The 26729-nt window shown below is 49.5% G+C and overlaps 1 protein-coding gene across 3 annotated transcripts in view; it reads right to left on the bottom strand.

Annotated features, from left to right (window-relative positions):
* Window positions 1–26729, bottom strand: part of Ttc28 (tetratricopeptide repeat domain 28) — a 413454-nt gene that overhangs the window by 62924 nt on the left and 323801 nt on the right. For all 3 annotated transcript variants that reach the window (XM_029476931.1, XM_029476933.1, XM_021163930.2), the window contains one exon: window positions 795–2136. In XM_029476931.1, coding sequence (XP_029332791.1) covers window positions 795–2136 — 1342 coding nt within the window. The remainder of the gene's footprint in view (window positions 1–794; window positions 2137–26729) is intronic.

Here is a 26729-nt window from a genome sequence, read left to right as displayed (position 1 = left end):
TTAGACGGTGCTTTTGAAATCACTTACAGGAGCTATAAATCGCTCACCCTGAGTTTCTTGGAGCAGTCTGTGGGTGACGATTAGTCTGACCTCTTTCTCCCCTCCAGGAGCCCTGATCCCCTGCCCCCAAGGGAGGCCCTGTCTCTAGTCTCCCCCTTGAGGCGGGGGGGGGGGGGGGGAGTCATCCCTCAGCCAGCACAGCCGCAGCCTTTGTGTGTGCTGCTCAGAGACAGCAGGAGGAGCACAGCTTTTGGTGGCAGATGGAGTCAGTTGTTGGTGCATGTGGAACTCATCACCTGAGCCTCAGTTTCCCCTGTTTCACAGCAGATGGATATGTGTTGAGTACATACAGCATCGCCATACTGTTTGGACAGCTATGCAGGTACCCAGCGTGGGTGCTGACTGGTGCACAGGACCTGTCCCTCTGTTACAAGATAGGGCCGAGTAACCGGTGGCTACCGAACGCTCTGCTAATAAACACATTCATAAAATGTGAAGACATGGAGGCACTCCACCCAGCTTCCTGTCCCTGTGAACTTATCATCTTGGTCACCGTTTACTACACGTGAGGTTTGAGCCCTGGAATGACTCCTGGGTGTAACTCAGGCACGAACCTGCCCTCTCTGAGCTGTGGTGTGTCCTTTATACACTATCACCCACTTAAGTCATTGAACTGTTGAAAAGCCGAATGAGAGGCACGATGGGGGCAGTCTGCTCTGTAGCTCGCAGTTGCCCTTCCTGCCACGGCCCCACCTTGCAAGCATGTCTAGCCCCCCGTTCCCAGTCCACGTTACCTGTGCCCATTTCCTAGACCCCGGTAGGCCTTAGCTTGGTCTTGCATGCGGTTCAGACTCTGGGCGACAGACAGGTACTGCTCGTAGTACTTGATGGCCTCCTCGTAGTCCCCCAGGGCCTCGTAGCAATCCCCCAGGTTGCCGTAGGCCCGGCCTCTGTCCAGCACAGATTCGTTCCCGCTCAGCTGCTGCAGCATGGCCAACTGCTGCTCAAAGTAGCCAATGGCGTCCTCCATCACGTTCATGTTCATCTTCGTGATACCCATGTTGCCGTACACCTGAGCTTCCAGGCTCGGCTCCTTCAGCTTCCGCCCCAGCTCCAGCTGCTCCTGGTAACACTTGAACGCCATTGTGTATTTGCCGAGGGCCATGTAGACGGCCGCTAGGTGCCCGTGGGCCCGGCACTCCCCTGGCAGGTCACTCAGTTCCTGGTAAACCTCCAGCTCCTGTGTGTGGTAACCCAAGGCCTTGTCGTACTTCTGGACCATTCGGTAGGCGGTACCCAGGGCCGCGTAGGCACTGGCCTCCAGCCGTCTGTCTTTCACATGGTGAGATAAGCCCAACTGTTGCTCGTAGAACTTTATGGCACCGTTTATGTCCTTTTTGCAGATGAATATGTCGCCCAGGTTCCCTAGGGCTCGAAACTTAGCCTGGGAATTATCCAGGGACTGGGCTAGGGACAGGAGGTACTTCTGGCACTCCTCGGCCTTAGCAAAGTTCAGCAGAGCCTTGAAGGCCAGGCCCAAGTTGCAGTAGGCTTTCGCCTGGCTCAGTTTGTCGTGAAGGTCTTTGGCCAGAGCCAGATCCTGCTCATAGTACTTCACTGCCTCCTGGTAGTTTCCAAGGCAGTAGTGAGCATAGCCGAGGTTGTGGCAGACCTTCCCTTCCCCCTCCATGTCCTGGAGGTCGGGAGCGAGACGGAGGTACTGCTCGTAGTAGGGTGCAGCCTGGACATACTCTCCACGGGAGCAGTGGAAGTTCCCGAGGTTGCTGAGAGCCCGGGCCTCGCTCTGGATGTCTCTCAGCTCCCGGGCGATGTTCAGGTGGTTCTGGTAGTGCTGCAGCGCCCGGTCATGGGCTCCCAGGGCCTGGTAGGCGACGGCCAGGTTCCCGTGAGTCGATGCCTGAGAGGCGCGGTCATTCACTTCCATGGAGATCTGCAGCTCTTGACGGTGGTACTTGACAGCCTGGTCATACATGCCCAGGGCGTTGTAGGCGTTGCCCATGTTTCCGTATGCACGGCCTTGGGCCGCATAGTCGCTCAGCTCTTGGGCGATGCACAGGTGGGTCTTGTGGAGCTTCAGGGCTGTGTCATAATCGCCTTTCATCTGGTGGATTATCCCTGGAACGATGGGGAAGAGAACAGAAGGTTAGAGAAAGTGCGATTTATAACTCAATCTAAGGTGAGTTTAGTCCTGAGTCAAAGGCTTTAGACTGACTGAAGTGGGCGGGGCCAAACACTGTCAGGGGCTTCAGAGGGAGGGTCTGAAGGTAGGCGGGGTCCGAGGGTGGGCGGGGCCAAGCACTGTCAGGGGCTTCAGAGGGAGGGTCTGAAGGTGAGAGGGGTCAAGCTCTGTCAGTGCGGCAGAGGGAGGATGGCTTTCCACATTTCAAACCACCAGGGAAACCCAACAGATTTGATGACAAAAAATGAGAATGTTTTACAAATAAACACACAAAATTAAAGGGCAAACACAACACACTAGAAAATATGTGAAAACATGGAAAAATTGTAGCAGCTGCTGTGAAAATTTGTTGTAAAAATTCACTGTTGGCTTAAAAAGAAAAAAAAATCAAGATCTCAATGTACTCAAATAGGCAAAGAATAATAAATGTCAGCAGACAACTCAGCTGGAGAGACACAAGAGAGGAATGGGGGGCACTAATTTCCTTTAATAATCAATGAAATGCAAAATAAACCAACCCTGAAGAACCATTTTACCCACACTAAATTAGCAAGTAAAAACTTGGAGCACCCCCTGTACTGATGATGCCCCAAAACTGGTGGACATGCCAGCTGTTGTGTGTACATGGAAGCAAGGACCGTAGAAGCATCTTGGCATGCAGTCGGGTGGGCTCTGCTCTGACCCGCAGTCATCAACTGGACAGACAAAGCGGCCAAGTGTGCATGCGAGGGGTTAGAGCTCTGACCGCACAGGACAAGTGACATTCCTGGGGTTGTGTCCAGTCATGGAGCTGAGAACGTCGCCAACTTTCTCTCCGAAGGGGCACAGTTTCCAGAGCCTGGCAGGGTTGGAGAACTAGGAAATGTCCCTTCAACATGGTAGGCCTTTAATGGTGGGAATATGGGGACACTGCAGTTAAAGACCTGCCTTAAGCCAGTCCTCCTAAACTGCCTTCAGGTGTCATGGTTTCAACCATCCTTGTACAAAATGAATCATATACTTCCTTTCTCCTTTCTAAAATGGGTCAGAGGATCTGCCCAACCAAGGATTGCTGTGAGTGCAAGCCCTGCCTGGCCCTGCTCCTGCCCCGCCTCCCATGACACCTCTGCCCTCAGTGATCCTTGAACAGCCTCTGGAGTCTACTGCAACATTTTAGGCACCTATATGATCGCTTGCTGGTTGGGATATAAGAGGAGGAAAGACGGAGAGTGTAGCTCTCCCTATCTGCCAACACAAGGCCTTGCTACTGCTACCCTCCTGTGGGAACAGCTAAACCCCATTTCCCTAGAACCCCAGCCTCAGGAAAACATCCAGCTTTAGACAAAGTCTAGAGTCCTGTTTTACAGGCACACCTCCACCCTACTCAGTTGAGTGTCCTAGAGACAGACAGACAGACAGACCTGTAATGAGTCTGAGGTCTTTCTTGTTTTTGTTTTAAAATCAAAAGTCTTTGCCCCCCCCCCTTTAAAAACAATAAGGTCAGATTATAATCATCCCAGAGACATGGAGTGCTGGCCATAGTGGGGTATGCCTGTAATCCCAGCACCCAAGAGGTATAGGCAGGAGGATTGTGAGTTCGAGGCCAGCCTGGGCAACATGAGACTCTCAAAAACAGACAAAGAAAGGAAGGAAGAAAAGCAATAAGCAACCTGTGTATCTTGCTTTGTGAATAACACCCAAGACGGTGTGGCTAATGCACAAGGCGGCAGCAGGAGAGTCTCTTTCTCTTACTCTGGCCTAAGAGTCTGGGCCGGGAGCAGCAAGAAGTCAGGATAGAAATGGCTGCCCGGGGTTGCAATGATTTGTGAGGGAAGCTGCCTGCTGGTTATAGCAAAGCGATCTGGTCTCCAGACAGCTGCTGCTGCTTCCTTATCTTCCACTGGCCCACAGAGAACCAGAGGAGGGCTTTCAAAATTACAGCTTCCACACACACACACAGAGAAAAGCAGGGCTGGCCTGGCTGAGCTGCCCTCTCCCTCCACTGGCTAGTGTCTCCCTTGGCGGATTCTGGCTGCTGCTAGCCTGGGGCGTTCGTTCTGTGGGGACAGTGTGGTCTCTTGGCAGCTGTTCTCTTTGTTGAAGCCACATAAGAGCATCCGGAGAGCAGCACAGAATGGCTGCGCTCACGCTGAGGGGCTAATGTGTGGCTCCTCCTGCCCTTTCTTGGATGCCACTCAGATGAGGAGGTACAGAGGGGCTGTCAGCAGGGGTGCCCTCCGTGACAATAGGCTGTGGGGAGGGAATTAAATGAAGATTAGTGGGACAGACAGGGCTCACAAAGCTGGGCCCTCACCAGGGCTGTGGGAGAGGACACATGGTTAGGATGTATACATGGTCACTGTGGGTCTCCGCCATGGGCTTTCTGTGTGGGAATACTAAGGTCTACTTCAAAGGCTGTGGCAAGGGCCACGAGGGCATGCTTAGCACACTCAGTGGGACTGGGACAGACCAGACAGAGAATATTTCCACTAAGATGGCACCCATGCCAGTTGAGCAGAGAATGCTGGTGGTTTCTCATTTGAGCTCGCTGGGACCAGGTCCTCAGTTCTTATGCACACAGCACAGAGACCAGTCATACTTCATATTGATTGCTACCAGTGCCTAGCTGGGATTTTAGAGCTGACCTGCTCTTTCCTCTGCCTTCAAGCAGACAAGAGTTCAGCAGTCTGTGTGGGAAACTCGCGGTCTGGGGAACAAGAAAGACAGGCTCATCCTGTGAAGGTTGTGAGCCTCAGGGAGGAGAGGGGAGCAGCCAGCAGAATTCATGGACTCCCGTCCCCTTGGCTGTACTAGTCTACCTGCCTCCAGACAGAGCGGGACCTGGCACAGCAGTCAGGCTGAGTAAGGTCCTCCTCTGTGGGACTGTCCACAGATGAAACAGCTCCAGTGTCCCCGCTGTTTGACATATCCTAGGTGTTGGGGGAGACTTGGGGTGTTTAAGCAAATAGAGGAAACAAGATGAGGAAAATCAGGCCATCGGCACGGGCACGTGGAGTTGTTACACTATTCTGCTCACAGTTAAATAATAAAGCGAGGCAGGCAGGTTGGCACTGTGTGCTCTGTGTGGCTCCCTTTGGATCAGGAGGCTCTTTAGAGTAATCAAGGCCTGCTGCAGGCCTAAGCACATTTTCCCATTTTGGGGGATCTTGATAGAGGAAGTGATCAACTGGTTGCTAGGCTCTCCAGGTTACAAGGTTACCAGGTCTCATGCCTATCGGAGGACATTGCATGCAGATTTCACACGGGATCAACAGTACTGTGTCCTACGTTAGCTCACGGCCATGACCTTTAGCCTTACAGGCTGGCGCACACCTTGTCTGGGGTTGGAGGGGACATGGCACTGCATCTGCTCTTTCTGGTGCCTCTGGACAGCAGATGTGGTCCCAAGATCCGTCCCCATCGGCTTGAGATTCCTGGATCTCTGCTTCAAGTTTTCACATGCACTTCTTCTACGTGGTTTTGAAAATATCTCGGAGCCTGGGGTATGGATGTGGGAGACAGGCCTAGTCAGAAAACAGATGGCTCAAAACAAAGGTGCAAGAGCAGGTGCTAGAACTGGCCATGTCCTTGTAGGTAGCTTGATGTTATTTTTTACCAAGGTTGGACAGCAAAGTATATTTTCAAACAGGGTGGGGGTGTAACTCCAAAACCACTTATCATATGACTTTATCAGCTGCAAGTGTCTTACAGAGAGGCAGGCTTTTCCAGAAGCTGCCTCAGCCTGGTTCATAAATGCTGCAAAGCCACCTGAGGCCTGTGTGCCCAGGGCTTGGGTGCCAGCTGGTGACGCTGTTGGAGTGAGATCGAATCCTGGTGGGCTAGCCTCGTCAGAGGGTTAATACACCAGAGGGTTCATAGCTGAAGGATCACCCTGGGGACAGGCCTTTGAAGCAGATGTCTTGTCTCAGACCCCTCCTGTCTCTCTGTGCTGCAAGCCCACTGAGCTGAGCATGCCTGCTGCTGTGGCATTCTGTCCTCACCACAAGCCCCCAGTGATGGAGGCAGATGGCTGTGGATTGTCAGGATCTCTGCAACTAGGAGCCAGGACCTGTACTTTTAAGTTATTTTCTTGGGTATTGTATCATGATGACTGAAAGCTAAAAGTCAGTCTGTGGTCTTGGAGACACAGAAAGGTCCAGAATTTAGGCCCACAGACCTCAAGAGGCAGGTTCCGCTGTTATCAACCAAACTTGGCAGTCTGACTGACTTGCTTCCTGCTTTCCCACGTCACACAGAATGCTTCTTTGTGCACAGGGGACCATTGCTCCTCTACCTACATCTGCGCACAGCCGAGACTACATGCTGACAGCAGCCACATTGGTGCTGAGGAATTCCCAGGGCTTCAGGTGTGGGAGGAGCAGCAGACGCCATCCCTGGTGGGGACTGTCTCCAGGGAGCTGTGCTTAGTACTCCTCTGCCTTGACACGATCCAGGCTAATGCACCTGCCTGCTTTTCCTGACAGGTCCTTCTTATTCCTCCAAGGGACTGGGGAAGTGGCCCCATGTTAGCTTTTCTTTAGCTGCCTTTCCCTTCTGTTCCCCTGGGAGGGGCCTGCCACAGTCGTGCTGGGGAAGCTCTCACGCCCCCACTGCCTTCCCACAAGCAGGTTGGACACACCTGTCTTTTTATGGAAGCTTAAGAAAATAGATCACTTGCTCTGTGGTCCCCTCCAGCCATGGTCCCGAAGGCTATAGTTGCATAAACAGTGACAAGAAGCCACCCTAAAGCAAGCATTTGCCCATATATACTTATACCTATACCTATACCTATACCCATACCCATACCCATACGTATACCCATACCCTGTGGACTTTGTACACAGACCCACTTCCTATTTCCCTGTGGGTAATCAGAGACCATGGCTGCAGGTAAATTGCTCAAAAATCCCCTGGGCCTTTGTGGTCATAAATCTCAGCTAGAAGGAAAGATTAATTGTATTATGGAGCAGGAGAAATAGTAATTAAAGCTACGACAAGGGGGCGGCCGGAAGGGGTGCTCCACAGCGCTGATGAAGGAGGAGGGATCAGGCACTGTCATTCTTAACAGCTTGGGCAGGAGAGCAGCTGGTGGGAAGCAAGCCTGCTGTCAGTCGCTGTTGGAGAAGACAGAGCCTGCCGTGTGTCACCGGGAACCACAGTCAAAGACAGGAGGCACATGCAGCACAGGGAGCTGTTTCCATAGAATTTCTGTGACACTGAGATAGCTGTTCTGCCTCTCCTCGGTCTGGGCCTCTAAGATCGGACCAGTCCTACCTCTGTGAGCTCTTTCAGACCTGCAAAGGGTGAGCTGGTTAAAGTTTGCCACCTCCCAGGCCGGATGTCCCTGCTGGTGCTCCAGGGCTGAGCCAGCCTACAGGCAGCCCAGAATGCCCTTCTGCCCTTCTGGTCTTCCCAGTCCCTTGTTCTCATTGCTTCTTTCTGCCCTTACTTTGGCTGTGGTGGACTTTTCCAGTGGCAGCCCCTCCCCCGATCTTCTTCATCCTGGTATGTTCCTCCCTATCCAGGAAGAGTGGAGCACGGTTAAGGGACTTGCATTGCCAGTATGTGCAGAAGAGCTGAGTTTCCTCAAGGGGGGCAGGGGAAAGGATTGGCAACTCCAGTCCCCTGGTGCTACCACACCACAGCGCCATTTCTCTCTGCAGTGTAGCAGCAGGAAGATGGGCTGGGGCCAGGGAGCTGCCCAAGGGCTGCATGGCCGCCCTGCTGGCCACGGGTTTTGTTATGGCACCAGAACTGTCACCGCCTGATGGATAAGCTGTCTGAGCCCTTGTCCCAGGCTAGCAGTTTATACTATATGCAGCAAAGCTCATGAGATTGGAGAGACATCCACTAAGAGAGGTTTTCCCAAGAAGGTTTGAGCGCATATGCCAAGAAGGTTTGGGGGCATGCGCCTCTGGGTGCTCCAACCCCACCCTTGACCTGGTGAGACCATGGAAGTCTGTGCACTTGAACCAGACAAACAAGCTTCACTGGCCCAAGCATTGCTTCATTCCCGTGGGGCTAATGGGAAAGGTTTTGGTTAAAATTTGTCATTAGGAAATGAAAGTAGGGTGGGGTGGTGGTAAAGAGATGGCTTAATGGTTAGGAACAGTGACTGCCCTTCCAAAGGTCCTGAGTTCAATTCCCAGTACCCACTTGGTGGCTCACAACCATCTGTAACGGGAGCTAATGCCCTCTTCTGGTGTGTCTGAGGACAGCTACAGTGAGTGTACTCATATGCATATAATAAAAAAAAATTTAAAGAAAGAAATGAGAGGGGCACAGCTTATAACCCGGGCTCTTGGGAGGCAAGGCTGGGAGGTTCACCACGATCTCTATGCCAGCCTGGACTGCTGAGTGAGACCCAGCTAAAGAGAGAAAAGAGGAAAAGGAAGCTTGTGATCTAACCCGTTACCTGGAGAAGCTTCACCGATACCACCCGTTCCATCCCAGAAACGCTCACGTGGAGACTTTCTGGAAACTCTTTTTGGGAGATGAGAATTATGGATTTCTCCTTCTGCTTTACCAGGAGCTCCAACTCAGACAGGAAGTTCTGCAGTGCCAGCTCTGTCAGCTCCTCTGTGTATTATTTTGTATTTGCCCTGAGTCCTGGTTTCATATTTCTACTGCATCATCATATGATGTTATGAGTGATGTAGAATCCTTTATGGGATAAGACAAGTTGCAGACAATTGGGCAATGGTCCCTTTACGCCCACTGAGCCCAACTTTAGGTATCAAGCTGTCGGTCTGCACTTGGGGGCAAGAATAAATAAGACGGTGATTCTTTGGTGGGAAAAGCCCTGCAGTTCCCAATGCAGAAAGAATGATGGTGAGCTGGCTCGCCCCACCCACCAACCCTTTCCAGAAGAACCCACAACAGTGGCAACGGCTCTCCTCTCAGTCAGCAGAGAAGCAGCCACCGCCCAAGTCCTGCACACCCTGGAGGGACCTCGGTGGTTGCCCTACAGATCTTTCCTCATCGGAGCCCACCTTACCCTCTCTACCTCTGCGTCATCCCTAGCAGGGACGCACCGTCATCAATCATTCATTTTCCAGATGGAGAAAGTGAAGTCACAAGAAGGGAGTGGCCTAGCTGAAGTCCGACAGCTGGTTACTGTTAGTCCGGACCTGTTTCCTATCTCACCTCCCCAGAGTCAGGGTCTGCCAGCCTCTGGAGTGAGGAACACCTGGATTTATTAGGCTCCGTTAGCTCTGACATAAACTGCTGAGCAACCTTTAAATGTGAACACTCACTGTGTTGCCACAGTGCACGCCACGAGTAGAGGGTCACTGTGACAACCCTGGGTGAAAGGTGTAGGAATACCCACCCATCCCCACTGTGTGGCTGAACTCACTCCAAAGCTGCTAAAGGTTTTTCTGCATCAAAGAAAAAAAAAAGAGAGAGAATGCTTTCACCTTGTACTTTGGTAACACAAAACATACAGATGGTCACGGAGCAGGTTTGCATCAAGAGATCTGTATTTCTTTGATGATGGGCCTCTTATCTGCAGTCGATTTTACAGGACTGCTTTTGAGAGAGGATTATCACCAGTCATTAATAAGACACATCAACTGGCTTAGCGGTGATTTAAAAAAATCATTAATGAAATTTATTCAGTATAGAAATATGTTCGTAACTAATTCAGAGATACCTCATCCATTAAACAAAAAAAAATATTGTTGCACAGCTCATTACAAGAGGCTGGGGGAAGAGACAAAGGCTGAGTTTTCTCTTACAAGGCATTTGCATAAATTAGTTGGGGGAAAGCCTCCTCCACTGAGGGTTTTGCGCTGCACAACCCCATGTATGACGATCCTGAGAGGATCTGGGAGGCAGAAATTAGAGAGCGGCGAAGTGGCTGCGTGCACTATTACAGGAAGACACAACACCCACGAGGCACAACAACGACACTAAGCAGCCTGTGCTGGTGCAGGGGAGATGCAGGGCGGGCAGGCAGGCGGGCTGGCTGGCTGGCTGACTGCTGCACCGGGCGGGTGGGCGGCTCCTAATTGGCTAGAGTCTCCCAGTTCCTAGAAAGAGCCTCCAACTCTGAGGACAGGTCTGAACTGCATGAGCCATGGGGACCTAGTGAAGAGCCAGTGTGTCCTCCAAGGGGCAAGCAGCTTCTCCTCAAGGCAACTGTCACAGGGCCTGTCACTCAGACGGACCAGAGTCACAAGCATAGCTTTGCAGGGGCTGGCATAACCCCCGGGTGATGGCTCACTGATGGTAGAGTAGAAATAGACATTGGGTTTCAAAGACTCAGCCGGAGGCTAGGAGTGTAGAGCGTCTTTAATCATCATATTGATTACGTTAGGATGCTGCTTTTGATATACGTAGTTAATAAAACATCACCAGTTTCACTCCATTTTACCTTTAAAACTTCAGCTACTAACAAAGATATAAGTGACTTGCAAGGCTCAGCTGCTCATTGTTTCCCTCAGCACTGTGAGCTGAGGAAGGAGCCACACCCTCCTCTTCCACCTCCTCCTCTTCCTCCTCTTCCTTTCCCTCCACTAGCCCTGAGTCTGGCCCACATCAGAGCCTGTGCCAGCCTTTGCAGCACTAACCTGAATTCCCAGGGTTTGGCTCTCTAGGGCCAGATCCTTTGCCTACTCAAAAGTATCATAAAGAAATGGGTTGATGGGAATTATTTCAGTTGACCTGCCATTCTAACAAACTACTTGATCTCAGAAAACCTCAATCTGCCCAGCTAGGTGGCTAAGGAGAAAGACACAACCATACTCACGGGACTGGCCTTGTGTTACCTGTCCTCAGTCACGAGGAGGAGTACAAGAGCTGTGCGCAAACCTTTGAAAGAGCCAGGGTAAATGCTTTGTGATCAAAAGGGCTGAGCTGAGTGTGGGGAGGGGGAAGGAACGGAGGCCACAGAGATTACAAAGCAGTGTCCGTCTGCCTGGACAGCCTGATCTGCTGGGCTGAGAAGCACGACAGGATCTGTGGGCTGGCACTGCTGATCCAAGCATGACCAGGCCCCCTCTGCAATCCTTTCTCATTCCAGCATGTTCTCTGACGCTTGGAAGGCACAGTGACTCGGTGGGCGGAGGGCTCTCCTGGCTCCTGGTTCTAGTATTTCTTGGCTGTGTGATCCTAAGCAAGCTGTTGAATCTCAAACTTTATTTTCATTGTTTGTAAACTGTGGCTATCATGGCCCCTGTAAGGCAGTGGGAAGATGAGGTGCATGCGGTTCCCCTGGGGGGCACCCAGCACCTCTCACTTTGGTGGAAATGACTCCTGCACATGGGGATGTTAGCACTTGCAGTGGCCCGCTCTGTGGGTCCCTGTGATAGTGATGGTGTGCTAGTGAGGGATGCAGGCAGAAGTTCCTTTCAGTCTAATGTCAGTGAGGACCCTTGAGGACCTTGCTTACACATCAAGGCTGACAAGCTGGGCCTGACATGTGGCTTTCTGACAGGCTAAATTTCTAATAAGCTCTTAGGGGACAAGAGCCAGGACACAGTGTAGGGGCTGAGGCTAAGTGGAAATGTTTGCATGAAGGGACAGCTCTTCCACCTGGAGGAACTGGAATGTGCAAAGGTCTGACCAGAGCGCCTTGCTGAGAACCCCATGCGTATGCTAATTCAACACTTGGCCAAGCCTACGATATCCAAGTTGCCCTCTCCCCAAATCTAGATGTGTTTGCCTTTGCTTGCACCCCAGGAAGAATAGAAGGCTGTGTCTACCACTCTGGAGAAGCAGGTACACAGGCAGTGTCTGTTTGGTAGGCACTGAATCCTCCGTATCCAGGGGGATCACCTACCTCCAAGACCCCTGCAGGACAAGTCCCTGAGACATCAGAGGAGCTGCATGGACCTCGTGGCCATCTGTGCTACCGATGTAGGGTAAGTGCTGTGTTGTTAGGGAATAAAGACCGGGGGAAAATCCGGACTTTTCATTTCAAGGTTGACCAAGTCTGTGAACACGGAACCTGAGTGTCAGATCCACTGTTCAGTACTTGGCCGTGGTGTGGGCAGAGAGCTGCTAACCCACTCCTTTCAAGAAAGTTCTATCTAGTAATTATGCTTACAAGCTTGGATGTTTCAAAACTTGGAGCAACAACTTTTCCCAGGAAATATTTTATCTAAAATTAGTTTCCTGGGGAATTTTTGGGAACCTGAGGAACCACCACACACTAACTGTGGATACAGCTGACCCTTTCTATGCCTCGACTTTGTCTGTCAGATAGCTACAGCCAAGGGCTGTCCTGCAGACAAGGCTTTGGCACAGTGCCTAGAGACAGGAATCCTCTCTGATTATTTTCTTCTGTCCCTGGGCTAATCCCTAAGGTAGTAGTGTTGGAAGAAGACACATCCTTTACTCAAAAGACTCAGAAATTTTGATTTCTTGTATTTGAGTCTTTTATGCCAAAGATGTTAAGAGACAGGTTATTGGGGAATGTGAGTGCTGTGGTCTGACCATCCAGGGTGGAAGCTGCCAGAGGTATGTATCCCTGAGAGTGGCCTGGAGACAATGGCATGCAGTGTTAGGCCTGCAGTCCTACTAATCAGACAACACCCTTGCCTTGGAGAGAGGTACACCTAACCTGGCCTGCAGCACAGTCCTCAGCCTGGCACCTTCAGGCGTGACTCTGATGCATCCAAGGGCGGGGGCGTGTCCAGTCCTTCAGTAAACAACTAGAGAAGTGCAGGGTCTGCTCCTGATGCCAGTAGGCGAAGAAATGGGAGACCTCACCAGCTCTGACCTCTAGTTGAGATTGCAAGAGGAAAATGAACTGTCTTGAGTTGTCGCTACAGAAACTAAGCTCTGGATAAAAGACAGAAGACCCCGTTTTCAGTTTTGGCATGGGCCTCCCAGGACCGTGGCCTTCTCCCTTTCTTTTTATTGTGAAGTAATGAATTTCATAGGGAGCTGCAGAGGCAGCATGGGGACCTTTTGGGTTTCCTGGGACAGATACCTATGAGGACACTAGTGTACCACTCAGCATCTTGTCACCAGTGAGTGACAGCTCCAGCTGCCCTGAGTCCTCACCAGCACTTGGTGTTGTCTGTCTTGTCCGAGCCTGGTTTTTGGTGCCCTGCACCAACAGACACCTCACACACTTATTAATAAAGTAGTCCACACTGCACCTTGTGGGAGAGCTGGACTTAGGCTCTCCTCAGTTGGTGACTTCTGGCACAGACGCAGGTGGAAAAAGGCTCACCCTTCCAGGGGGTGTGGAGGGGACTAGGAATTTGACCACACTCCATAGAGTATATAGACAACACAAAATAGACTAGTTTTTTTCCTTTTAGGGGGAGGGGGTAGGAGGGCTGAGGGACAGACATGGGAAGATTAGGAGGTGACCCTGATCGGGGTGCATGATGTGATATTCCCAAATAATCTATTAAAAAATAAATAAGTAAAATTTCTACTGTTGACTCTGTCTTCTTCCCTGGTCTCGCAACCACCCTTGCCCGTGGTATAAACTCTTTCAGCATGCTTTTAAAGCCTATTCCCTAATGTTCTGTTAAGAATTTTATATCTAGCCAGCAGGATTGCTCAGTAGGTAAAGGAGGCTGCCACCCTAGACGCCAGTCTGGAGTCTGATCCCTGGATCCATGTAGCAGTAAAAGGGACAGACTCCACAGAGCTGTCATCCCCCGTGTGCAGCACAGGCTGAGACAGACTCCACAGAGCTGTCCTCCCCGCTGTGTATAGCACAGGCTAGACTGTGGCACACCCTCACAGCCATCATGTGTACAACACTACAATGAACCTAAAAAAAAATTTACACTCATAGGTTTTCCATCTGCATATGTAGACTACTGTGTTATATACATACGTTTGTCAAGCGTGAAGCCATTGCTTCACGATGATACGGCTTTGTAGAAGAGGTTGGGAGTTTCTCCCTTAGGTTTCTAGGAGAGTGAGACACTTACGCTGACTCCTTAAGTGTTTCGTACACTTATCCTGCGAAACTGGCAAGAGATCTCAGTGAGGGATTTCTTTTGGGGGGAACTTTAACTATAAACTTGGTTTTCTAACTGGGTTGAACATTCCTTAGATTACTGCTTGTCAAATAATTGGTCCACATTATTTCAGCTGACAAATATCTGTGTGCATCCTGTGGACAGGAGGTGTGTGCCACCCTCTCCACTTCCTGTGTACAGGCAGTGTGCGGCGCGGTCCCCACTTCTCTCTAAATGCCTGCAGGTCAACACTGATGCCCTTCACTTCATTCCCAGCATTCGTGACTCATGTTTCACGGCGGATTTGTGAACTGTATCGACCTTTTCAAAGAGCAGCTTTTATTTTATTGATCACTGTTTTTTGTCCTTCTGTTTCCCTATTTGCTCGTGGGCTTTGGGTCACTGGTTTTTGCTTTTCCTTTATAATGTCCTTTCTCCTGGCCTGTTTGCTCTCCTAGTTTCTGCGGGGGAAGCAGATGATGGACTTGAGGCTGTTCCTCTCCTGGTATCACGATCTCCCTGCCACTGCCGCTCCAGCCGAGCCCCACACATTCTGATAGCTTATTGCTTGCACTCAGTTCTACACATTATCCCTCTCCCTCCCGACGTTCTGACAGACCGATGGATGATGTGGGTACGCGCCTTAGTTTCTCAGTGTTTGCATGTTTTTCCAGCTCTCTGATTTGGGTCCATCGAGTTTGGACAACATCCTCTGTGTGACCTCAAATCTTTCAAATCAGATTTTCTTTAATTTCTCATATGGCCCAGGATGTTAGCCACCTTGATAAATGTCTGTGTCTGTCTGTATCCTGATGGAATGTTGTGGAGGTGCCATGTGTTCCTGTTGGTCAAGGTGCAGGTGGGAAAGTCTTTCAGTTTGCCTGTATTTCTGCTCTTACTGTATTCTCCTTCCTTCTTGGTGCTCCAAAAATTCCTGCTTTCATTCCCTTTCTGTATAAAGTGCCTTCTCGCTGTTGCCTTGGTGTCTTAGTTAAGGTTTTACTGCTATGAACAGACACCATGACCAAGGCAACTCTTATAAGGACAACATTTAATTGGGTCTGGCTTACAGGTTCAAAGGTTCAGTCTATTATCATCAAGGTGGAATACTGACTTCCAGGTAGCTAGGATGAGGTCTTATAGCCCACATCCATAGAGACACACCTACTCCAACATGGCCACACCTCCAAATAGTGCCATTCCTTGGGCCAAGCATATACAAACCATCACACTTGGAATGAGTCTGCTGGTGACAAATTCTGTTGATTTTCCTCTAACTGACAATGTCTTGATTTCCATTTTGGTGGGATACAGGATTCCAGGCTGACATAGCCAGATTCTTTCAGCCCTCAGGGATCATTCTCTTTCCAGTCTCTTCTGAGAACTGCACTGCTGTTCTCTTGTCCCTCTTATGGTTTCTCCCTAGGGTTTAGCTCCGGTCCACAAGATTGACTACCTTGCATCTCTGTGTAGCTCTGCAGGGAATGAGGTGCTGAGAACAAAGCAGTGCCCTAAAGACTCCCGGTCCATCACTCCTTTCCTGGCTCCTCCACTAGATCTAGCTTTTCTTAGATTGTATCTTTCTGGGAAAGGGAATCAGCTACTTCTGGGTGTGGGTGTGAACCAACTCCAGCTCTATGTGGCAGTCACATGTCTACCATTACACTCTTTCACAAGATAATGGAGCAAGTTTCTTAGGCTGGCAAGATGGCTCAGTGGGCAGAATGCTTGCTGCCAAGCCTGAAGGCCTGAGTTCCAGCCCCAGGATCCACATAGCAGAGTGAGAGAAGCAATACAAATTGTTATCTCACCACACACATGTGCCTATGCACACACGTGTGAGCCCATGTGGTAACTCAGGTCTTAACTGTTGAGCCATTGCTCTTTCCCTGGAAATGCATTTTAAAACCGCAGCTCTCCTTCTGAGGAGTTTAGCTCATTCCCTGGAATAGATCACAGCAGCAAGTGTCTCACACACAAAAAAAATCGTTATGATCTCAAGATACCATCAGAATTGTTAGAGCTTGCTTTTATGAGTGTTTAATACTGTAGATGGGTGGGCTGCTCTACTCTAGGGAAGAGACCCCCAAACCCTTCAAATGTTCCAGTGGATTCCTCACTGCCACAAATTAAACAGCAACGCCAAATGAATGTTTGCAAGTTCATGTTCCAGGGGAGCTAAGGGGCTAAGAAGCAAGTGAGTACAAGAAGGGCCTGATTGTCCCGTGTGCATCCCCAGTATAGAGTCTCCATCAAGATGCCTGCCCTGCCAAAGCTGGTGTCTCCTTGACAAGAGGTGAGGGCAACCTGAGACGCCGAGCTGCTGGTTTGGACTTGGCCAGTGACACCTTGGCTTTAATAGTTTGGGAAAACTGCTCATCACTGAGACCAAACAAGCTGACTGCAGATTCCACCCTCCACCCCAGGCAGAATGTGAGGAGGCCATGTGTGTCAGCTGCCACTGCATCTTGAGCTGTCCGCCACTAGGCGGCATTGCCTCTCCAAACAGCACATAACTCCATGTGCATTAGAGATCTGATGGGGCTTGTGTTCCATTAGGAGGAAATCAATATTGTTAAACTGAACTCAAAGGTATGAGCAAAGAATAAAGGATTGTTCAAATAAATGGAGATAACAATGACCATCGGTTCCCAAGCACAGACACAGAAGCAAGCGTGAAGCATGAGATTCCACGTCCTTCCGTCCACTCCTTCCTTTCCCCGAGTTTGGGAAGGGATGGGAGATCTAAAGGGATTAAAGACGGTGAGAATCAAGATGCTGCCCTGCCTTCTGTGAACTATCCTTTGTCCTAAGGGATGCACAGACCCCAAGGGCTGATGCTGGGTACAGGGATGAGCTAAACTAGCTGGAAATAAACCTCAAGCAACTCACATGGTAGACTGGGGGAGGGGGAAGGTATGCAAGGCAGGAATATGGAAGGAAATGCAAACAGTCTAGAGTGGAACATGAAGTAACAGAAAACAAAGCCTGCTTCTGAGGAACATTTACAGCTCAGGGAGACCTGGGAAGACAGACAGACAAGCCTGTGGGACAAAGACAGATGCCCCACCACAGTCTGTTTTTGAGTGAGCAGTGTGGGTGGGGTTGGCTGTCAGAATCAGGGGCACTGAATGAAAGCTTAATTGAGTTAGATGGCGCCCTCTGCAGGAAGGAGGAGAGGAAGCCTGCTTGCCTGGAGCCCCTCCCCACCCAGCTGAGAGACAGCTCTGTAGTTCGAATTCCTGACTCTGAGCTGAGGTCCAGGGTCTCCAGTCTCTGCAGTCCTGTAAGCTCTAAATTGCTTGATCCTCCCATATCCTTAGAAAGGTCCCTTTCTCCTCCCAACCTTTTGGCTTTCTGGCCCTGAGCTTCCTTCCCATATTCCTCTGATCTCTGGTTTCACTCACAGAGGCTAGAACCATGAAACCAATTACATTCGCCCAGGTGGTCTGTGTAGAAAGACCCACCTACAACATGCCAGCAATGTCCTGGCAACCGTTCAGGAAGGTGGCTAAGGAAAAGCTCTTGTTCCTGGGGAGATCTGAGTGTGGCTCCAGCTATCTGGGACACCCTATGCAGCATGTAACCATTCAACCTCCCTACCTATCAGGTGCAGAGTAGCTGTGGGGTCAAGATAAAGTTGAGAGCCACAAGGTCCCATCAGCACGAGGTGGACTCTGATGGGAAACCTTTAAGCAGATACAGCCTGGGGGTGGGGTGGGGTGGGAATGATACACCTCTGATCTAAAATGGCTCTAGAGATGAAAGGGCTGCACATGACTCTGTCTAAAGAAGCTTTAATGTTGCTGTGAACTGATACTGTTCACACTGACCCACCAAATCTCAGCCTCTGGAACATCTGCTTCCAGAATGTAGCTCCTTCAGAGGGCGTACATAGGTCAACCCAAGTGCCACACAGCATCCCAGTAAGAGCTCCATCTATCAGCACTGCCTTCTGGGGTCCCCGAATAATTTCACAGGTTATACACACACAGCACAGCCATGCTACCCATGGCCCAGATGATCTAGAAATGGCTGTAATCTTCTCAATAAAGGCAGGTTAATTAAATACATAACTAAATAGGCATGGCTTTATAGCCCTTTTACTTATTCATATAAACAAACCTATAGATCAGAAATATGCATTTCTTCAGGTCAGATTCCTAAGACTTGATTTTTTTTTTACACTTGGAGAAACAGTTACTCGAATTATTTTTTCAATTATGGGTTCATTAGCTTGGCCCAGAAATCTAAGGCTGGAATTAATATTTTAAATGCAGAAGAGGAGGGGGAAGAGGAGGAGGTGTCCTATCACTAAATAACATAAAACATTGTTGCTATTAAGTTTCAGGACTGTGGTTCTACAGGTCAGCAAGAGGTAAAGAGCAATGTCGGCATTCAAACCCAAGACTGTAGTGGGTCTGACGCTGCTTGCATCCTGTAGCTAAAACGGGTTCCTCAGTGTGAGGTTGCAGATGCTCACATACTCAAGCGATGCTATGTGAACCTTCTCCCCATTTCAACTGGTCAATAAAAGGCCAGAGCCTGTGATTGGGCAGAGCGAGGGAGTAAGACAGGACTGGAGGTTCCAGAGGAGGTTCCAGGTTGGGGGAGGGAAGAGGGCAGACACTGAAGAGGAAGCTGCCACGGACCAGAATCCTACTGCAGGGAGAAACAAAGTAACAAGGGACTGAATGACTGGGTAATAAATTAGAATAGCCTTCAATCTGCCCAATCTAGACATTTGGCTTATAAATAAAATATCTGAATTGTGTGTCTTTCATAGGGACATAGTAAACCAATAATTCTAATAACCCAAGACCAGCTTTCTGGACTTCACTCATCTCTATATGAGAGGGCCTCCTCGACCATGCCCCTGCACTAGCCCTATCATGGCTATCATGTGTTGCTCTGTTCAGCCTTGTCATCTTTCAGATCTTGTGTTTGTTGAAAAACACAAGCAAGAATGTTGCTTTCTCCACCTTTTCTCTTTATGTATCTCAGATACAGTTGATACAAAGTCAATCAGTGAAGGGGCAGGCAGGGGTGTATGTGTCTCAGCAGCAAGGCGTCCACTTTGTAATCCTTTCCATGATCCCTGTGCTGGTGCAGCCCTGAGTGAACAGGTCACCGGGTGATATGTCGGTGGTTCTGGTCAGAGAAAAAGCAGCTGTCTGCTAGAACAGGGCTCTGGAGCTGTGCTCCTCCTCAGAGTCTACAGCTGTTGTTTCCTGTCAGCCCCAGCCTCAGGGGGAGTCTAGGAATCTGGTCAGATGATTTTGCCTCATTTTTGCCATAGGAAGGACAATTCAATACCAAGATGAACCTCCCAGTACCCCAGACATTCAGTTCTGTGACCACTAAGCCCCTGTGACTCACCAACAAAGCCACATCAACACAGGGAACAGTCTTTTCTGTGCTGTGACTTCTCCTCCTCCTCTTCTTCTTCTTCCTCCTCCTCCTCCATCTTCATCATTTAAGTGATTTTTGCATTTATAGTAGATTCTGCCTCCAGATCTCTGACATTTGACATTGCTGGGTGATGTCCTAATAAAGATGGGTCAGCACAGTGCCTTTGGTGCACAGGAGTTTCCCTGAGGCTTCACAGTCACCACCGCACACTGGATGTTTTCCCCTGGGGTGCCTCTTGTGATGACTGCTTTATTCAGGCAGGATGGTGCCCAGTGGGGGCTAATCAGCACAGAGGCTGAGGTTGAAATCACAAACCTAATACAGCTTTTCTGCCTGGCTTGAGGGATAGAGTGCACCTGCTGGAGGAGAGGGCAGGAGGCCTCTCCCCCCTCCCCAAATCCCCATGCACCTAAGTGCAGTGCTGTTGACCCACCCATTTTGTGCTTTTATAGTCACCCAAATTCTCTTCCTTTGTCAGAATCCATCCTGGTAACAGCTTGAGCAATGCAGCAGTCATGCTATGAAATGACTTGCAAACCACAGACACAAATATTTGGGCCAAGAATGAGGAATCCACTGCTGTCACATTCCATTATTTCTGGTGGAGCAATTCACTAACATTTTGGAATCTAGATCATAAATTATGCAGAGCCTCAGCAAAAGAGCTGAGAACACAAACTGCTGTAATAAAACTCCCGTTACTGGAGTCGTAAAAAGAGAACAAAGAAAAGGCAAAGAAGAAGATCAGTGTAGGACTTCCATGCTGTGCTCTGTCTACCTCCCTTAACCATCCACAGAACAACCATCATGCAGGCACACCGTCATCCAAACACCATCACTCTAGAGTCCCCACAACACAATGGGCCTTTTGAAGGATGCTTAAACGCCTCACTGTGCATACACCTGAGCCATCTGCACATGCCCGGTGACTCTCAGGGGGTCACTGGCCTTTGGGTTCTTTCTGGAGGGAGGTGTCACAGACAAGTGGCCTCCCATGGAACAGACAATAGCAGAGTCTCCTTTCTCCCAGTCCACTGAGCTTGGTCTCCCAGCAGAATGTCCCTAAGAATGGCAGGTGTCCAAAGATTATTTGAAGGACTGACAGGAGGTAGAACAGGTAGAGAGCAGATAGACAAATGGACAAAAGCTGACTAACAACAGATGGGTCAGTGTGTATGGTCACAAAGGTCGGAGTGGCCATTTCACCGAAATCCCTTATAAATATCAGGAAGCTGATGAGCCACTTTGATGGCATGGGCCTCCTTGTCAGTTACAACACTGCTGGGAAGCACTGCTGTTCCTATCCCCACAGGGAATCTATCACTTGGCAACCATTTAGAAGGCTTCCCTCTTCAAGGCACACTGCAGGTAAGCCAGGCAGAGCTGTGGGGGGTCTCCCAGGCGTTGAGGCAGGGAATGCTAGCAGATACTTTGCAGGAACACTGTGGCTCCTGCAAAGCCACAAAGTGATTATTACAAAACATGTTTAGAAGCAAACAAAACAAGATCACACTGAAGGTCCAGAATGTTGAGACAGGAAAAAAGGACTCATGGCTTAAGCCATATAAGGGAAGAAAGTTATTTTTTCACTAGCCTGGAAAGAAACTTGTAGCAAATCCATGACATAAAAGGAGCTGGGTTCTCTCATCTGCCTAAGTCAACATCTTCAAGTCTTTCTACTGTGGTTTTGTTGTTGTTTTGTTTTGTCTTACAAAGAACTACTCTGAGAGCCTTGGCATCACCTGGAAACCCAGTGAAGGGACAGATGAGGGAGAAACCTGGTGGCTCTGGCTCACTTCTAGAATGGAAGATCTCAGTCCTTGCCACCACGCCCACCCAGAGCTCCTTAACTTTGTTTCACATCTGATATAACTCTCCCCAGACCACACAGTTCCATGCTACAATTCAAACTGGGGCAGGTCTGGAACCTAGACCCAGGTTTTCTGTCCTTGGCTGCCTCCCACCCCATGCCCCCTACACCCCTCCCCTCCCCCAACCTCTCCATTCCCTGCCCCTGCCACACTCCCAATTCATACTTTTTCAAGAAGATGCTGTGAAGTCACCAAGTGTGAGTTCAGACAGCTGGGACTGTACTGTGAACGCTGGGGCCATTGTCATCTTTCTTTGGTGAGAATCTTCTAGAAAGCCAAAGATGCTGGCAGTGGACAACACCCTCTGCTCAAGTCTGCTAATTGAGATGAGTGCAGACATCTGTAAGCTTATTTTAAAAGAGAAAAATCTATGGGCGTGTAATAACAGCAGTACCATTTACTGAGTGCCGCAATCCTGCTAAGCGCTCCTCATCAATTCACAGGGCATCAAAGATTAACACACTGAGAGAGACAAGCACTGGGGACTCAGAGGCATCTAAAGGGGGAGCCCTGACATCTTCAGGGCTCACAGCCTGCAGGACTAGCAAGCAGAGCCCTGTGGAGGTCCCCAGTAGGCAGGCACAGATTGCCCATGGGCAATGGAGAGAGCCCATGTGGATCTCAAGAGCCTTGTAGAGCCACAGTGTCCCACAACTACAATGGAACTGGGAAGGAATCTAATGCCATGCTATGAACTTGGCGAGCTAAGTGTGCTTACTTTTGAAGGCCATGCTCTCTGCTGCTTGCTGAGGCCTCATTGGGAAATATCTTTCTCAGGCCTCAGTTACAAATCTGACAAGAAAGCCACATTAGGGTGTGGATGTTCTCTTTAGCGGGAATGACGTCACTCTTCATCATCAAGCCTTCATACCCTTGTGTGGATTCAGTGACAATCTTGTGAAGAATAACAGACTTTTGATCCAGTGGTTCTCAGCCTTCCTGATGCTGAGGCCCTAAATTTAATACAGTTCCTCATGTTACAGTGACCACCCCCCAACCATAAACTAATTTTTGTTGCTACTTCACAACTACAATTTTGCTTCAGTTATGAACCACAACGATATGTGACCTAATATGTGACCCCTGTGAAAAGGTCATTTGACCCCCAGAGCGGTTCATGAAACAAAGGTTAGATTCTAATAATTGTCCTTCTTACTGAAAGCAGACCCTGTAGGTAAAGGGATTTACCCAAGATGCCACAGAGGTGAGGTCTGGTACCCAGCATCTAATACCCACTCAGACCTCTCTGAGTTATGGGACATGGGGCACTGTACCTGCTTGTGCCTGTCTTGCATGGTACACAGGATGGAGAGCCTTCCGTCCAAGGTCCCTTAACGGCAGGTGGAGAGCCAGCATTTGAACTAAGTCCACATCCACGTTTTGATTTATTTTGCGGGTCTTTTTCATTTGAAATGTTTTTAACTGGGAGGATGTGAGCAACAGAATTTGAGATCAAACACTGGCCTGTACCTGCTCTAGAACATCTTCTCCATCCACAGATCATGCTATTGAAGAGTAAAAAAATAAAATAATGACTGCCCTGAGAACATGGGCCTCGGCCCCCGGCCAGATGGCCTAATTCCCCGGAACTTTTGGGAAAAACAACCACAAAATGTTTCAATGTCCCAGGTGCCTTGAAGTAAATATCCACCCCTAGACTTCCCCTATTTCCTCTCCGATCCTCCCCCTAGGTTCTGGGTTTTGCCTTTATAAGCCTGCTGGAAAATAGGGTTGGGGTCAGACTCCTCTACCCCTGCGAGGTGTATGGGTCTCGACCTCAGCATGCTGGTTTGTGTGCCATTAAAACCTCGTGTGTTTGCAGCAAGCTTGACTGTTGTGGCTTTCTGGGCTCGAGATCCCTGAGACTTGAGTGAGGGTCTCCCTTCAGGGGTCCTACACTATCAGGACGAGCAGATGTTCTGTGTAATACAAACAATGTCTTCCTATATGTGACACAGTGTGGTGGAGGTGAGGGGGTGGGTCATTATCTGCCTGTCACCCATTTGTCACAGGCCTGCTGGACACACAGGTCAGGTCACCTACTTCACCTTTAAAATTGCTCTTGGAGACATCTCCCTTCCCAGAGGGGTAGAACTCTTCAGTAGGTTGGAAGTTTGTACATTTAGTCCTGGCTGTCCTCAGTGGGGGTGGTGGTGGTGCTATAATTATGCCCATTTTACAAGCGAAAACAGCAAAGCCACAAAGTCAGCTAGCCATCATGAGACCCAAGTATCTGCTTACACTACAGTCCCTTCATTCTGAGTTCTATGGTGACCTCAGCCATGGCACAACACATATACCCATGTGTTGTTTTGAGAGTGAGTCCTTTGTGCGTGGGTGGCAGTCAGAACAAGAAACTGGCACATACTTCAAGTAGTTTGCCTTTCTCCAGGAAGGAAAAGAGCAGCCAGCTCAACAGGAGTGCACACAGAATCCCGAAGCCCCAGGAGAGGGAGGCTGGAGAAGAAGGGCTTAGTACAGAGTTCAGCGTCACGCCACGGGCCCTGCATCACAGACAGGATTTTGTGGGTTCTCCGTGGGCACAAAGGCAATGTGGATGCCTCTCTTCATCAGGCACATGAGAAGTACAGACAGTGCCAGATCGCCTGACGGAGCCACGACCTGGGGGCCACCATCTGTTTTGCTAAGGCGACAGTCTGGAATTTCTGGTTGAACTCCAGGTCTCCTTATTGTGAGGCTTCACTAGTTTTACCGAGTCACAGAGCAGATTATGGGTCCCCCCAGAGCACCCCCAGCAGCTGGGCCGAGTTATAAGCTGTCTTTGTCTTATTCAGTGTCCCATAATGGATTTGCTAGAACATACCATCTGAACCAGGGAAATGCAATTACTGACTGCTGTTGCTTCCAGTAAGTGGCCAACTCTGCCAATCTGGCTTAAGAATGTAGCCCGTTAAGCTCTGCCACAGGGGCTGTTCTGATGAGGGCCTGTTTCACAGGCGCTGGGCACATGGCAGAGCCCTTGTCCCACTTTTTAACTGCTTTTGGAGACGTTCTGAGAGGCACCAGTGAAATTTTCCCTGGCAAATGAAAGTGCTCCCTCCCCCAGGGCAACCAGCTCTCCAGCAGGATGGGGAGGGCAGCATCTCTGCACACCCAAGCTATCGAGCGGCAGCCTGAGATGCCTGGAAGTCAAGTGGGGACATGCTGAGTCAGCACTAGTGACTAAAAGTCGCCTCCTGGCTTCCCTCCAGTTCTGGGGGTGCATACTCTGCCTCAGGAGGAGCCTCTGGAAAAGTGACTTTTTGAAGTCACCATGAAATTACCAATTATCCTGCAAAGAATCTTAAACATGGAGTCTCTGTCAATTTCACTCATGTGCGTGTGCGTGTGCGTGTGTATGTGAGTGTGTGAGGTGGTTGCACTGTGAGGTCCCGCAGGATCTCCTGGTGGGTGGGCAGGCACACCACCTGTGAGGTGGAGATGACAGTAAGGACCACGGGAAGCTGTGCCACAGAAAATGAGCTCCTTTTCTGGGTTTCCTGGTGGCTGTGTCTCACTGTCCGAATTCCTCTGGCACGCCAGTTGAGCTCTCTTAAGAGCTTAGCTGTTTCTTCAGGGAGGCTCAGTGGTAGCACAGAGAGCTCCAGCTCTGGCTTTAGACAGCTGCCTCTCTTCCCCATGCTCTCTATGGGACCCCGACGACATCCCACCCTGGTCTTTGAGGCTCCTGTTCCTGATGGTAACAAGCCTGTGTGTGTTTTCAACACCAGGCACACCCAGGTACTTGGTAAGTGTCATGTCTTTATTTGGAGCCACTTCAAAGGTGTGTGGAGCTTCCTCAAAGGCCTTTTCATTTCCCCTTTGTGGAAACTGTTATTTGAATACCTCAAAAAGCAGAGCCAGCACCCGTTTCCTGAGGCTGGATGTTAAACACAGGAGGAACAGGCCATTAAGTTCATGTACTGAAAAGAAGGAGCAGTGTGCTATCCTAGTGATTTTCTTGTCCAGAGTCATAAATATTAGCACTCTTCAAACTTGCACAAAGGTCCCATTGTACCCACGCTTTGAGAACTTCTTGGATCAAGATCTAAAAGGTTAATATACTATTTAGTTACCTTGCTAATCAGACTGTCTTATACAGCTGTAGGGCAAGGGACTGTGTAAAGGGAGGAGAAAAATCGGCTTAATTTAGCACTACTAACTGAAGGAATAAAATTAAAATGGTACGATAAAATCCAGTTGCTGCCTGATGCTTTAACTATTTCCCAAGCTCATCGTATTTCTAGCTCATTTCAAAGGTTTTAGGTTTGGGTAGATGCCTCCGTGGGTAAGGGCACTTTCTATGCAAGCATAAGGATCTGAGTTCAAATCCCCAGACCCCATGAAAAATGCATTGTGGCTGCACACACCTGGGAGCCCGCCCACACTGTGAGAGGGAGCTATGGTGAATTATTAGAGCTTGCTGGTCACAGGCCTCGCTCCAGGCTCAGCGAGACCCCACCTCAAGGAAGTAAAATGGACAGTTACAGGACATCTGATGTCCTTCTCAGGTCTCTGTGTGTGTTTGTATATGCACACCTGAACGTGTATATGCCTATATATTGTCCCCACACCATATAATATACCACACGTATGCAACGTATGATATACTACATAGTTGTGATACACCACACAATATATTGTATGCACTCACACACTCAACACAATATAGCATACGTACAAATAAAAAAGTTGAAATAAAGAAAAGGTTTGGGCTAGAGAGATGGTTCCAGTGTTAAGACAGCGTTCTGTTCTTGAAGAAGCCCCTCATTTCTGCCATGACTTCCGGCTCCAGGGGACCTGACACCTCTGACCTCAGGGACACCTGTACTCACCTGCATATACCCCACGCAGATGTACATACATATATAACCTTAAAACTTAACAAAACTTTAGGAGTCAAGGTCAGCTTCATATACATTCTCTGACCATGGAACAAGCGGTGGCATTGGAGCCTTTTGTAGTTGGAATGTATGTTGTAATGGAATTGGGGGATGTTTACACCAAAGGCAATGTCAGGGTCCACAGCAGTGTCTGGGAATTGTTGCTGTTACCCAGCATGAGCCTTTTAGGCTCTGGGATCCCCAGCAGGACGGAAACTGATCTGGAGAATGAGGTACAGGCATGAGCTCAGTGAGCAAGAAAGAGGGAAAAGGTGTGTGTGATTGGGTTAGTTAATGCCCAGAGTTTCCCAGCATGCGTGGCTTCTGGAAGTGTGTGATTGGGATTGGTTAACGTCCGTCCTTTCCCAGCATGCTTGGGTCCCATCACCTCTGCCCCATTCAGACAGACAGACACTGCCGTGGCTTTGCAGTCCTCTGTGAGCACACACTG

The sequence above is a fragment of the Mus caroli genome, chromosome 5 (genome assembly GCF_900094665.2).
Source record: "Mus caroli chromosome 5, CAROLI_EIJ_v1.1, whole genome shotgun sequence".
In the NCBI taxonomy this organism is placed as follows: domain Eukaryota; kingdom Metazoa; phylum Chordata; class Mammalia; order Rodentia; family Muridae; genus Mus; species Mus caroli.
The sequence above is the reverse complement of the archived record's forward strand: the minus strand, read 5'-3'. Positions and strand labels throughout refer to the sequence as shown.